This window comes from Rhinolophus ferrumequinum, chromosome 13 (genome assembly GCF_004115265.2).
Source record: "Rhinolophus ferrumequinum isolate MPI-CBG mRhiFer1 chromosome 13, mRhiFer1_v1.p, whole genome shotgun sequence".
Taxonomy (NCBI): domain Eukaryota; kingdom Metazoa; phylum Chordata; class Mammalia; order Chiroptera; family Rhinolophidae; genus Rhinolophus; species Rhinolophus ferrumequinum.
In genome coordinates, this window is record NC_046296.1 from 54,056,607 (window position 1) to 54,070,024 (window position 13,418).

At 40.6% G+C, this 13,418-nt stretch overlaps 1 protein-coding gene across 1 annotated transcript in view; it reads right to left on the minus strand.

The window, feature by feature from the left end:
• DRC1 (dynein regulatory complex subunit 1) overlaps nucleotides 1–13,418 on the minus strand; it is a 37,013-nt gene that overhangs the window by 9,579 nt on the left and 14,016 nt on the right. The window contains exons 8-10 of the mRNA XM_033125643.1: nucleotides 6,612–6,751; nucleotides 1,197–1,331; nucleotides 625–857 (exon numbers count right to left, since the gene is read on the minus strand). Coding sequence (XP_032981534.1) covers nucleotides 625–857; nucleotides 1,197–1,331; nucleotides 6,612–6,751 — 508 coding nt within the window. The remainder of the gene's footprint in view (nucleotides 1–624; nucleotides 858–1,196; nucleotides 1,332–6,611; nucleotides 6,752–13,418) is intronic.

Genomic DNA, 13,418 nt, shown 5'->3' on the forward strand with positions numbered 1-13,418 from the left:
TGTTTAAACCACGTGTTCATAATGATGCTTTTTTATAAAAAACAAAACCAAAAAACCTCACTGGTGCTCTTTGGAAGATGTTAGAGACCCTACCCCTTTATTCTGTAACCTGGTAAACAGAGAAAGAATAAGCATTTTCCTGTTTTTCCTGTACAAACTGTATCTCAGAATAACAAATAGCTGATGAGGGGAAGAAACTCTTTTCAGAAGTGTTCCAACTAATAAATGACATTATGATAGAATTTAGAATATCACCATTTTGCAATCCTTAATACAATTAATGGGTCTTAGACAATGATTAACAATGATTGCTAACATTACAAAAAGAGAGACAACCTGACCTTAGTTTATCCCAATAGAGGTACACAGCAGTGTATTTAGCAAAAAGAAATTGAACCTGAACCTGATCGAGCTTCTAGACCTATCCAGTTTAGAATACAGGAAAGAAGGGGAAGCTGTCTTAAAAGCCATGTCAAACACTCATACTCTGCGGACCTCTTAGCTATGAGCCCTCTTCCCCTTCTCCGGGCTTCAGTTGCCTTATCTGTAAAATGAATGGGTTGACGTGATGTCAACTTCAAGGGCCCCTCCAGCTCAAAGTCTCTATGACTCTGTTCTAGTCACCTGTTTGCATCAGCAGCTCTTCTAAAATTTGTGAGGCGGACTTCTGCTGCTGTTGGCACAGAGGCCCCACATTTTTCAGGAACCAGAAATCAGGTGCAGTCCAGGGGAGCCCCAGGTGATGGGTATGGATGATCCGGTCCACATCAAAGCCTCTCTTGATCAGATCCTTCACTTCCTCTTCGTTCATCAGCCAAATCTCCTGAAACTTCTCATCATCAGCAAGAGCAAAATGCCTGTGAAGGAGAGTTACTGAGCATGGCCAGGTGACCCAAGGGCCTGGCTAGGGCCCCTTCAATTAGCAGCAGGCCAAGAACTGAGGCAGAGCTGTAGTAAATCCTGGACCTGGCCCAATCCCTGGGCCGCCGACTCTCACCAATGATAGATTGAAAGCCATCCCCATAAGTCTCGAGAACAGGTAGGCGACATGCAAGTAAAGGGACAAGGACAATAGCACAAAGGATTCCTTAGTGCTCTGGTCCAGCTCCCAGAAAGCCGGTGATATCAAAGTCTAATGAAATCACAGCCACTACCAACTCTACCCCTGTAATCTAGGACCCAAGTCCCTAATATACCTCATGGCTTTCTGGACCTCCTTGAATTGCATCACAAGGCGTTTGTAGTCTGAGGTTAGTGACTGGTTCTCCTCTTGAAACTGCTTTACCTGCTTGGCATATTTTGATCTCAGATTGATAAGTATATCATGCAGGCTGGGTTGAAGAGGGAAAAAAAAGTTAGTCTGCTGCAGAACAGAAGGTGTAATGTTCCTCTCATCGATTTCATTCAGTTCTACAGAACCCAGGATCAGGTTTGTGGAAAGGCAGAAAAACATCCCACATATTCCCAAACACAGCTCTAGCTGTGATCAAGGAAAGGAAGGAAATGGGATTGTCCAGAACTAATCGCATTTAAAACCGTCCAGAAGTCCAAACCCACCAAGAGCCCGTCTCCTACTCAAGAGTGCCACTGAATCTTCCTCAACACGCCCTTTGTCAGCGTCCCTGCCCTTTGTCAGCGTCCCTACCTACTAGCAACCTCACATATTTAAGTAACCTATCTCAACTTCTGACCTTCTGAAACAAGGCAGAAAGGAAACAATTAAACTGCACACCACAAGCCTACGATATATGAGTCCTCCGTTCTCAAAGAACTGATATTGTTACCAAGTCAAATCATTCATTCAGTCATTCATTCGCTTATTCATTCATCAAACATGAAAGGTCTCCTTCATGCCAAAGATATGTTCAAACACAAAGATGAACAAAGGGATATGTTTGAATACAAAGCACTACAGTCCAGTCAGAGATAAATACAAATATTAACACTAGCACAGTGTGAAAAAGGCTGTAGGAGTTTTACACAGGATGCCAGGGGAGCCCAGAGGTGAGGCATCTAACTTACCGTGGCTTGCAGGGGAGGGGAATGGTCAGAGGTTCCAGCACAGTGAACAATACTCAAAACGTGGCCAACAACATTGCAAATGCAGGCATGCCGCAGCTCCCCACCTCACTGCTAAGAGGAGCTCTGTGCATGGAAACTTGTCCCATGAAATATGCATGGCAGGCACAGCTTTGAGACCCAGGACCATACTTCGGGCTCCAAACTACTGAAGAGGTGTCTTATGTCAGTGCCCCATTTACACCGGAACAGAAAGGTTGAAGGCTGACATATTTTAAGTTTAAAAACTCTTAAAACTAAAAATTTCCCTCTTAAGCATGATTCTGAAATAATCAGAAGGTCCCTAAAACACAAACACTGATCATTCATATTTTTGTCCTCAATAACATGCAAAAATGATTTAACTTCATCTCTGATAAAAAGAAATATCTAATTCATTTTCTTAACTATAGCATTCTAGAAGACTCTTACCACATATAGGTGTCAAAAAATGTTTTTAAGTAGCCATTCCAAAGTGTGGGTTTTTTTTTCAGCGTCATTTAGTAAAGGAGTTGCTATGTGTCCTCTAAATTATAGACGCTAATAAAACAAAAATAAACTCCAGGTGCCTACGGAAGGTCTGAGCAAGGTCGCAGGAGAGGGGATGGACAGGAAAGAATGGCTGCAAAGGGAGGCTCCACAAAACGCCAAGTTCTTAGTGACTGGCTGGAGGCTGGAGATGAAGGAGAGCGAGGTGGAAGGCTGGAAACTGGGAGGCTTGGCAAGGCTGGGTTCAGAAACTGTGCACTGGAAATGACAGTGACTCTCCACGTGGAAATGTCTGTTGGCAGTTCCAGATAAAGCAAGGAGGTGAGGTCGGGATTAGGGATATGAAGTTGGTAGTCATCAACAAAGAGGTGACATTCAAAGCCACGAGACTGACATGCAGGGCAATGGAATAAAAATAAAAAGCACAGGGATAAACTTTCTAGAATATCTTATCAGGCAAGAAAAAGAACCTCCCACAGAAACACATCAGGAATAAATTGAGAAAGAAAAACAAATATTTTAGAGTTATGACAAGCAGAGGAAAAAAGTTCTGAGGTTCGGTACCAATAAAAATTGGACGAGGCTTGAGGAAAAGCCATGGTGCTTGGCTAGAATGGCCTTATTGGTTTCCTACAGAGGGAAGTTCTCGTTCAAGTCTGGGGTCATCAGTCAAATTATGAATGGAGAGGAGCAAGTGATGAGGAAAGGAAAATGGCCATGGAAGCAAGAAGAAAAAAACGACGCGCTCACAGAGGAGGAGCAGTAGGGTCGGTTGAAGGGAAACTGTGCGAGTCGGATGGTGGGGAGATGATGCCACTCATGGTTCTGCCACGTGGATCAGAACCACGTCTGCCTCCCGCACCTCCTCCTGCCTCCCGTCTTACCAACCTCCCTTCTCCCACTATGCAACCTCTCCATCAAACATTAACTTCCTGATTCCTCTCTCCTTGCCTTCGGACTTGCCATTCCCTCCTCCCGCTCTGTCCACCTTGAAGTCCTCTCATTAACTCCTTTTAACCAAGTCATGTTCCTCCCCCTTCACTATTTCACTTCTTTAGGAAGCCTTCCCAGATAACCCCTTCTCGCTGTACTGATTTGTGTCTGTCTTTGATGTTTTCCTATCTAGTACGGTGCATATAGTGGGATATTTCCATAAATATTGGCTCCTAACTACGCTCGTTTATCTCAGATAATCAGGCTTAAGATGCCAGTTCACTTATTCAGTATCATCTTCTAGTATAAGTAACTATTAAAAGGTCAACTGGTGTATCTCTATACACCCAACATTTGTCCAAAATGTATCATCAACCTACAAATGTAAGACTTCATAAATAGTAATAGGCTGTTTGGGCTTTGGGGAAAATCTCAAACAAGGATTAAACAAGATGTCTTATTCTACTCTGTTCCTCAGAGCCTCACACAAGACTCTGGAATTTAGGAGACAATTCTTAAAGGAAGAAAGGGACGGAAGGAAAGAGACAGGAAAGAAGGGAGGGAAGGAGAAAGGTGGATGAGAATTTCTGAGTAACAGGTATCTTTCAGTAAGCCATAGTATTGAGATCAAGCATAAGGAAAAATGACTGTTTGAACCAGTGTGGTGTATAAACATACATCTCTGATTTCATTTAAAGACCAAAAATAAATAAGGTATGTAAGTATTACCTTGTTTGGTAATTGCCTGTGTGCCTGGTATGAAGAATCAAAAGTTAAGATTATATTTTAAAGAGTAATAGAGGAAGATGTGCCCGATCAGATATTAAAACATACTCTAGTGCCCTAATAATTCAAACAGTGTAGTACTGGAACAGAAAAGACCCGAATATATATAGAAATTAAGTAATCAAGTTGTCATCTCCAATTGGTAAGGAATGGTATTAAAATGCTTATTAACCACCTGAGGAAAAATAAAAGTTGAATTCACGCCTCGAACTGTACACTAAGATCAAGTCCAATTAGATCAAAAGCTTAAGTGTAAAAGGAAACCATAAATGTATCACTGGAAAATATGGGAAAATTGGAAAATTCCTGTATAACCTCAGGGTGAGGAAGGCATTTCTATGAGTCAAAACCCAGAAACCACAAAGGAGAGTACTGACAAATTCAACAACATGGAGATTTACAATATCTGCATTGCAAAAATCCACAAGCAAAGTCAAACAGCAAAGCATTTAGAAATATTCGCAATTCTTCTAACAATAGGCTAATCTCCCTAATATATAAGGAGTACCTAAAAATTGATGAGAAAAGGACCAACGACCCCAGTAGAAAAGTTGGCGTGGTATATTCATATATAATATGTAATTCATAAAGAAGACAATACCAAATCACTCATACACATATCAAATTATGCCCAATATCATGCACAAGAGAAATACAAACTGAAAATGCATTCAGATATTGTTCTCACACTACTGACAAATAGCCAAGGCTGTGGAGAGTTGGGTACTTGCATACATTGCTGTTGGGAGCATAAATCTGTATAAACCCTAAGAAGAACAATCTGGCAATATCTATCAAAATCACAAATGCATTCATTACCCTAATGCATGGCTAATCCTGGCATCACTAATGGTGGATCAAATAGATAATGTCTTCCATTATGAGGCAACATGAAGCACACGCTCTGACCTATGAAAGATTATACTGTGGGCAAAATGTGTAAATTGAACCTGTAAGTCTGCAGCTATAACTTACAATTTAAAGGAAATATAGGGTCAGAGAAAGAAGCAAATGGAAAAATCCAAATCCAGAAAGTGGGATATTCTGTAAGATAAATGGCCCAGTCTGTTGAACAAATAACTGGTTCCACAAACCCACCACACAAAGACACCAGGAAAAAGTATACAGTAAGTATATAAGTAAGTAACATTTAAAAAAGAAGGTTGGCAGGTGGAGGGGTGGGGGGATTTTGACAAATCAGAGAGACTTAAGGAACTTAATTTAATAACTTGATGCAATTCCTGGTCCGAGATGAGATACTAGTTTGGACAAACCTACTACAAAACGCAATTGAGGAAATCTGAACGTGATTCAACAACTTCGATGAAATGAAATTTACTGAAATGTAAAGGTGGAGGTTGTTAACTTTTTTAAAAAAGGCAGATTATAAAACAATAGCAACAGTAGGATGTCATATCTATGTGTGTATCTCTCTACATATCGTGTTTCCCCGAAAATAAGACCTAGCCAGACAATCAGCTCTAATGCGTCTTTTGGAGCAAAAATTAATATAAGACCAGGTATTATATTATATGATATGATATTATATTATATTATACCAGGTCTTATAATATAGTAAAATAAAACCGGGTCGTATATTAATTTTTGCTCCAAAAGACGCATTAGAGCTGACTGTCTAGCTTGGTCTTATTTTTGGGAAAACACAGTATCTATTAAAGATATCCAGAAAGCTATACACTTCATCTCTGATGGGAGGAATATGGTATCTTTATGTTTTTATCTTCCTTTCACTTGCGATATGTTCCAGTTTTCTATAATGCACATGTACTACTTTCTATAGTAACAAGATACTTACGTTGATATTATTTGCAATAGCAAAAGTTAGAAGCATTCTAAATGTCCATCAATAGGGGCTGCTTAAGGAAATCATAGTAAATGATTTTACCTATGAAATGTACCTTAAGTAAATCTATGCAGTGGAGTACTAGGCAGCTTAAAAAATAAAATGAAAGCTCTATGAACTGGTATGGCTGTATCTTCAAGGTATAGAATGCTATTATTTGTGTAAAAGCAGAGGGGGATGAGAATATTTATTTGTGTTTGTATACGCATAAAAAAATTCTGGAAGGAACAAATGATGGTTACAGAGATGGAAAAGGAACGAGACAAATGGACAGGAGACAGACTTTTTGCTGTATACTTTTTTTCTAGGAGGTGAGGGGAGGGGAACCAGTTGAATGTATTATCTTTTCCCAAAAATTCTTTTAATAAGAGTTGGTTATATTTTTAACAGTTTCTACTCCTACAGAAGAGAAGAGTACACGCCTATCCCTATTTTCAGCATGGAAGGGCCCAGAATAATGAAGTTCTGCGTGCTAGCGTACCGATTGATCTTCCTTTTCTGCTGGGACTTAATCACTGTGCTTTCTTCATCTCTCTTCTTCAGCACCTGGTAGTTGTACTCTAATTTCTCTTGGTTTAGCAGATAAGTTGCTTTCATTTGCTGAAGCTGTTGCTCAAGAACCTAAAGTTAAAGTTTAAAAACATATAATACTAATTGGCCCTGGTATTATGTTATGCCTGAGCGTCCCCAGTCATATCAGAGGAACCCCAAGGACAAGTGCCCCACCTGAATTCTTGGAAAAATCTATCATTAGAGGCAAGTTAAAGGACAACCAGAAAAAAATATAAATCATTCAACTGCAAGCTAAAAACTACATACCTGAAACCTAAGAGAGATCACAGACAGAGCTTTCAAGTCCAGCTGCCTCTGGTACTCTGCTCTAGACCCTTGAGAGATATAAGTAGCCCCATTAGAAATACCGTAAAAGTTAATCTTGCCACAGAAACTTGCAGTCTTCTCACTCTGATCTTCTGGTTGGCAATGTTAGTATTGAGCAGACCATGTTCATCTTAAAGGAGGAGAGGCACAACCATCCTTCCTTTTTGGATTTCCATTAGTTGTATTCATTCAGCAAATACTTACTGAGTGCCTAACATATGTCAGACACTTTACTGGATGCTATTGGGAAAACACTGGCGAAAAAGGCACAGTCCTGCCCTGTCTAGGAGACAGATAACAAGCGCTGGTGATAAGCAAGAGGGGGGTAAGTGCAGGGGGACATGGGGCCAATGACAGGAGCTCTTCCGTGGCCGGGCCTGGGATCCCTGAAAAGATGGCATCAGCATGCCTGAGACTTGGAGAATGGGTAGGAGTTACCTAGGTGGTCACCTGAAAGGGAAGAGTTCTCGAGAGACGTGCTCTGGGGAAACCCCGAGCAGTTTAAGTTGTAAGGTAAGTTTAAGTTGTGGGGCAGGGGATGGTCAGAAAGGAGGCTGACAGAGCAGCAGGGCCTGGCCAAGCCGGAATTGAACCCTTTATCCTGAAGGCAATGGAGGGCCCCTGGAGCCGTTAAGCAAGAGAGTGGAATGATCCGTCTAGGCAGTGCAGAAAGATCACTCTGACGTGAGTGAAACAGAGATGAAAGAGGGGCAAAAATTTCCCGAGTGGAAATGCAGGAAGGGGGATGCAATTAAGTGTAATGGGGTCTTGATAAAGCAGAGACATGTGACGTGTTCGTCCATGCCTCCTTCCACGTCCCTCCACTAAGCTATAGACCTTTGCCAAGGACTCAACAGAGGAAGTGATTCCAGGGAGCTATCACTTCCTTGGAGTCATCCTCAAGAAGGGGGACTGGCCAGGAGGTGAATAAAGGCGCCGACACATCATCAGAGGGCGAGTCATTTCCACATTCCATGTGGAATCTGGTGATTCCCCACATTGTAACCGAGGAAATCAGTGACGCGGGTCCTACATCGATTCTTTAACAGGTGGTATTGGTCACTGGAATGACCAAGTGTACCTCTCGATTTCTCTACTTGTTTAGTCAAATTTTTATTTACTTTTTCTAGCTATCTGCTTTTCTTTGTAAAAACTTTTCCTGATTGTGAAAGTAATAATTGCTCATTGTAGAAAATGCAGAAAGTACAGTAAAAGGAAAAAGGAGAAGACAGAGAAGGGGAGGGAAAACTACCCAAAATTCTACCATCCAAAGGCAACTTCTGTCAACAAATTGGCATGTTTCCTTCCAGGGCTCTTTACATGGTTGAGATCCAACCTTACCTACAGTTTTATAACCAACTTTTCTCCCTGAACATAACAACATAAGAATTTTCCACGTTAGTCAAGTTTTATTAACATAATTGTAATGGTACAAAATATTTTTATATCATAATTTATCACATATGAAATATGCATATGTTCATCATATATCATATTTTACTATTTCCCTACAGTTGTACTTTGATATTGTTTTGATAATTTTTCAATATTATAAAATAATGCTGGGAACAATTATATATAAAACTTTTTGGGTGTTTTGTTTCTTTCCTTAAGGTAGCTTCTCAGAAGTGAAATTACTAGGTCAAAGGCTCTCAATACACTGCTTTGCAAAGAGCAATTTATAGTTGACAGTCCCACTGGCCACGCGAGCAAGTGGCCCCTTCACCGCCCCCCGTCAGCCCTGAGCATTGCCCAGGGCAGGGCCTGACGTCCTAGTGCAGGCGCAGCCCTTGGGCGGGGTGCTGGGGGTGGTGCAGGGAGCTGCTGGGAGCTGCACCCGACTTCTCCCGAGCATGATTACAATTTTATTTCAAAATTTCTGACTTGAACAACATCCCAAAGGGCCTATGGAAGATGCTGACAGTATAGCCTCATTTCAAGTGCAATGATGCTGGCTGGTCGTAGGCTGAGTAGCCTTCAGCCCTACACCCCTCTAGGGATGGCCAAGGGTCTACTAGGCAAAGGGGCTCTCAGCAACTCTTCCTATAAAGCCGCAATGATTTGTGTCTCCATGCTCCAAATGAAACCAGCCTTACTGCTCCTAACGTGACCAGCCCGGGACACAGGGAAGGTCATTGATCTATGAAGTGGCACAGCACAAAGTCCAATAGAAAAGCTCCATGTTGGAAGGTGAGAAAGCATGGACACTCACAGAGAAGGAGGGTGTCCAGAGCTGCTCTGGATTTGGAATGGCAATGAGTGGCTGTTCCAGTCTTCCCGGGGATGATGACACAGAGCCCTGAGACCCAGAGTGCCGGGATGCCTGCTCTAATGATGTCCAGGGACCTCCTCCTCCTCATAGCTTTGCAATAAGCCCTTATCACTGAGATGGCATTTCCCAAACGTATTTGACCATAGAACAGTTTTTATATTTATAACATAGAGAGAGCATGTGAGTTATAAATGCAACTTCTAGCATGTGAACTTTCATGTAAATTTCACTCTCCAAGGCAGAGTATTACATAACAATAACTATATACGTGGACTCTATTTTTCCTACATAATACATCTTGAAACAAAAAATTATCACTAGCATCACTTTTTTTCTTAGTTTCCTAAAACTACCACTAGTTTCTCACTTAGCTGAACGCAATGTGCAAAACTCTGACTAAACTAATTAGGTCCTGTGATGATTTCCCAGTCAAAAAATAATAATAACCTGTCACCTAATTGCTTTAATTTACATTCGTTTGCTTCCGCATGCAGTTGAATATTTATTAGCGATTCTATTTCCTCTTGTGGAAAACGCTTTTTCCTGCTCTTTGCTAGAGTATGTTCTTAGGGACGGACGCCTGGAGGCCCTAGCAACACATTGCAATGTGCACCACAGGCTTCCCTTCTGCACCAGCTCACAGACCAGCCACCCCTTCATCTCAGCTCTGTCTCAAGACAACCTCTGGGGGCTTCAGTTCATGGCGGTGCTGCCATTGAACTTCCAGAACTCTTACAGTACAGAGACTACAGCAGACAATTACGTGAATTACACTACTCATTATTTGTTTGCAACACCTATGCTCCCCATAATTTTAGTAATGGTGACCCGATTGTTAATTATCTCAGGTTTTAATCTCAATATACAACTGCCATTCTTGATTGTCATACAATGAATATAGTTTTATATTTTTTAAATTGTAATTGATTTTGTTAAATGTCTCCACTTATTATTCAATTATCCAAAGATATTTTGCAAATCTATACTTTATGTTCCTAAGACTAATGGCAAAACATCATGTTTGGTTTTTGTGAATAATTTATAAACAATCTAACCTACCATGAAGTCCTTTAGTGTTACAGGAATGGCAGGAGTTGATGACACCTTCCCTCTCTTACCTGGGACAAGCATGAGCTTCTCCACAGCTCCTTGCGGGTACCATGTCCTGCCCACAGGCTCAGAAAACCCACTGCCATTGATGCCCCAGCAGAATGGGAATTTAAAATAGCCTTTCCTTCTGGCCTTCTCGACTGACTCCAGAGATCCCATGGCCTCTTCACCACCAATCTCGATCCTGGGATGGGACCTGGATTCCATTTTGGAACCACAGACTAACAATTGCATATGCAGCATAAACGCTTGCTTACCCTTTTCTTACCCATGACTCATTCTTTTTATGTGGATACTATTTATGTGGGGCTCTCTCTGTCTGTCTCTCTCTTTCTCTTTATGTAACTTTCTTTCTTACTCGAAAGATTATAAATTCATTGAGGGCAGGGACTGTATCTTGTTTATCCTTGTGTTTTGCACGATATAAGTTCACAATATTTGTTGAATAAATAACTCATCTTTAATTTTTTGTGATTACTATTCTGGTATTTAAAGTAACAGTCCCTAAAGTTGAACTAAACCATTTTACAATTTTAAATGAGCACATAAGGCCCTTAAAAACTTTTTTTTTTTTAATTTACTACCTGCATCAAGAACTAAGTTTTTCTAGCAGTTTTATTTTGGAGTGGTGGGCAGATGGTAAAATCCCTGAGTGCAAAATGTTTACAGGCTTCTCTTGGCTCATTAATAATGTGACTTTACTGGCAGTAAGCACTTAGAAAGTAGACATTCTTTTTTTTTTCTTTTTACTACTTTACTCATCAAACCAAATCTATGTGCATTAGATCCTTTGTATTTTTGTGGTTTGCAAAACTTTCAGCTATATATTTTAGAACTGATACAGTACTCTGAATTAGTTAGAAAGAGCAAATTTAATGTTGAGCTGCATGCCGTATGTTCTTGACAAAAAAACGATGCTACTTGACTTTAATGTGTAGTGTTAAGTACGGCTAAGAGGCACTATGAAGAAGTTCAATGTACTAAAACATTGCACATAGTGCAATATGATGATCTCTTCCCAGTTAAAGGGTATAATGTGGAACAGTGCACTCTTGGTTTCCATTCTAACACAGGAAAGAACTGTTATGACTGTTATGCAGAGGACCTGCACACACTTGACCACTCTGAATACCTCCCTTGGTTTCCTTCCCAAATACCCACACTCCATCCAGACGGGGTGGGGGCGTCAGGACAGCCAGGTCTCCCAGGGTCTCTGCCTCTCTGTCCCTCACCTTCTTAGTCTTACCTCGTCCCCAACCCCCCATAGTCTCCCCATGTCCCAGAATGTTTTTGGCTTTGTTCAAGCATTTGAAGATTGGATTAAGAACATGAGGGTTCACTCCTACAACTCAATAGCAAAAAAATAAATAACCCAATTAGAAATTGGGCAAAGGACCCGAACAGACATTTCTCACAGAAGACATACACGTGGCCAACAGGGATATGAAAAGGTGCTCAACATCACTAATCACCAGGAAATGCAAACCAAAACTACAATGAGATTTAACCTCACACCTGTTAGGATGACTATTATCAAAACAAAAAAGGACAGCAAGTGTTAGCAAGGATATGGAGAAAAGAACCCTTGTACACTGTTGGTGGCAATGTAAATTGTTGCAGCCACTTTGGAAACAATATGGAGATTCCTCACAAAAATTAAAACTAGAATTACCATTTGATCCAGCAGTCCCCATTCTGGGTATATATCCAAAGGAATTGAAATCCGGGCCTTGAAGAGATATCTGCCCTCCCATGTTCATTGCAGTATTATTCACAATACGCAAGGCATGGAAACAACCTAAGTGTCCAGCAATGGACTAATGGATAAAGAAAACGTGGCATATACATACAATGGAATGTTATTCAGCCTTTAAAAAGAAGGAAATTCTGCCATTTGCACCAACATGGATGGACCTAGAGGATGTTACGCTACGTGAAATAAGTCAGACACAGAAAGATCTACATGATCTCACTTACATGTGGGATCTGAAAATCGTCAAACTCATAAAAGCAGAGAGCAGAATTTGCTCCCTGGGCTGCCAGGGGGTGGGGGTGGGAGAAACAGGGAGGTGTTGGTCAACAGGTACAAAGTTGCAGTTCTGTAGGATGAATAAGTTCCGGAGACCTACTGTAGAACAGAGAGCTTATGACTAACAATACCGTATTGTATACTTAGAATTTGGCTAAGAGGGTAGATCTTATATTAAGTGCTCTTACCACCAAAGAAAAAACAACAACAAAAAGAACATGAAGTTCCATTATTTCACTGTGTGAGGCCAACAAGTGTGCAGTTTTGTCACATAAATTATCATAGAACCAAGATAACTTCAGAAAGCTCGACAATAGCCATTTTCATTAAAAGTGTAATGTATGCAGCCCACATCACTAGTGTTGCTCTATTACAGAGTATTGTTCTTTGTCAGTAACTCTCATTTCCATGACATTAATATGAGAAAGGCCGAGGAAAATTCTCAAGACTGGTAAAAATATTTGTAGTCTAATGGTGTTTTTTATTTAACCTCGTTATATAAAGGTACAAGAGGAGTAAGAACTGAAATTCTACCAAAATCTAAGTGGAAAAGCTTAACGTAACATGCTTTTCTAGATACAAACTGAAATGACTAGACCGGGCTTGAATATTAAGATGCAATTATATTATATCTAAATGCAACTAGAGATGCATTTTTTTTTTTTTATCTGATGTTGAAACACAGAATCCTAGACTTGGAAAGAACTTTGGGACCCAGAAAGACTAACCTCATTCCCACTGCAGGAATCCTTCAGCGCTGAAGACAGACTTGGTCTTTCAGCCTTTTAATACTTTATGAGATAAAGGACTCTCTGTTTTGAGATGACCTTTTCTACATTGGATAGTTCCAACTATTAGAAAGTTGTTTCTGATGGTGAGTCAGAATCTGTCCTACAACAATGTCCAACCATCAGTCAGGCGGCTGTTTGGAATAATGGGAAAGATACAGGCCATAGATCCAGAAGCACTTGGTGTGCATCCAGGGTTTGCCATTTACT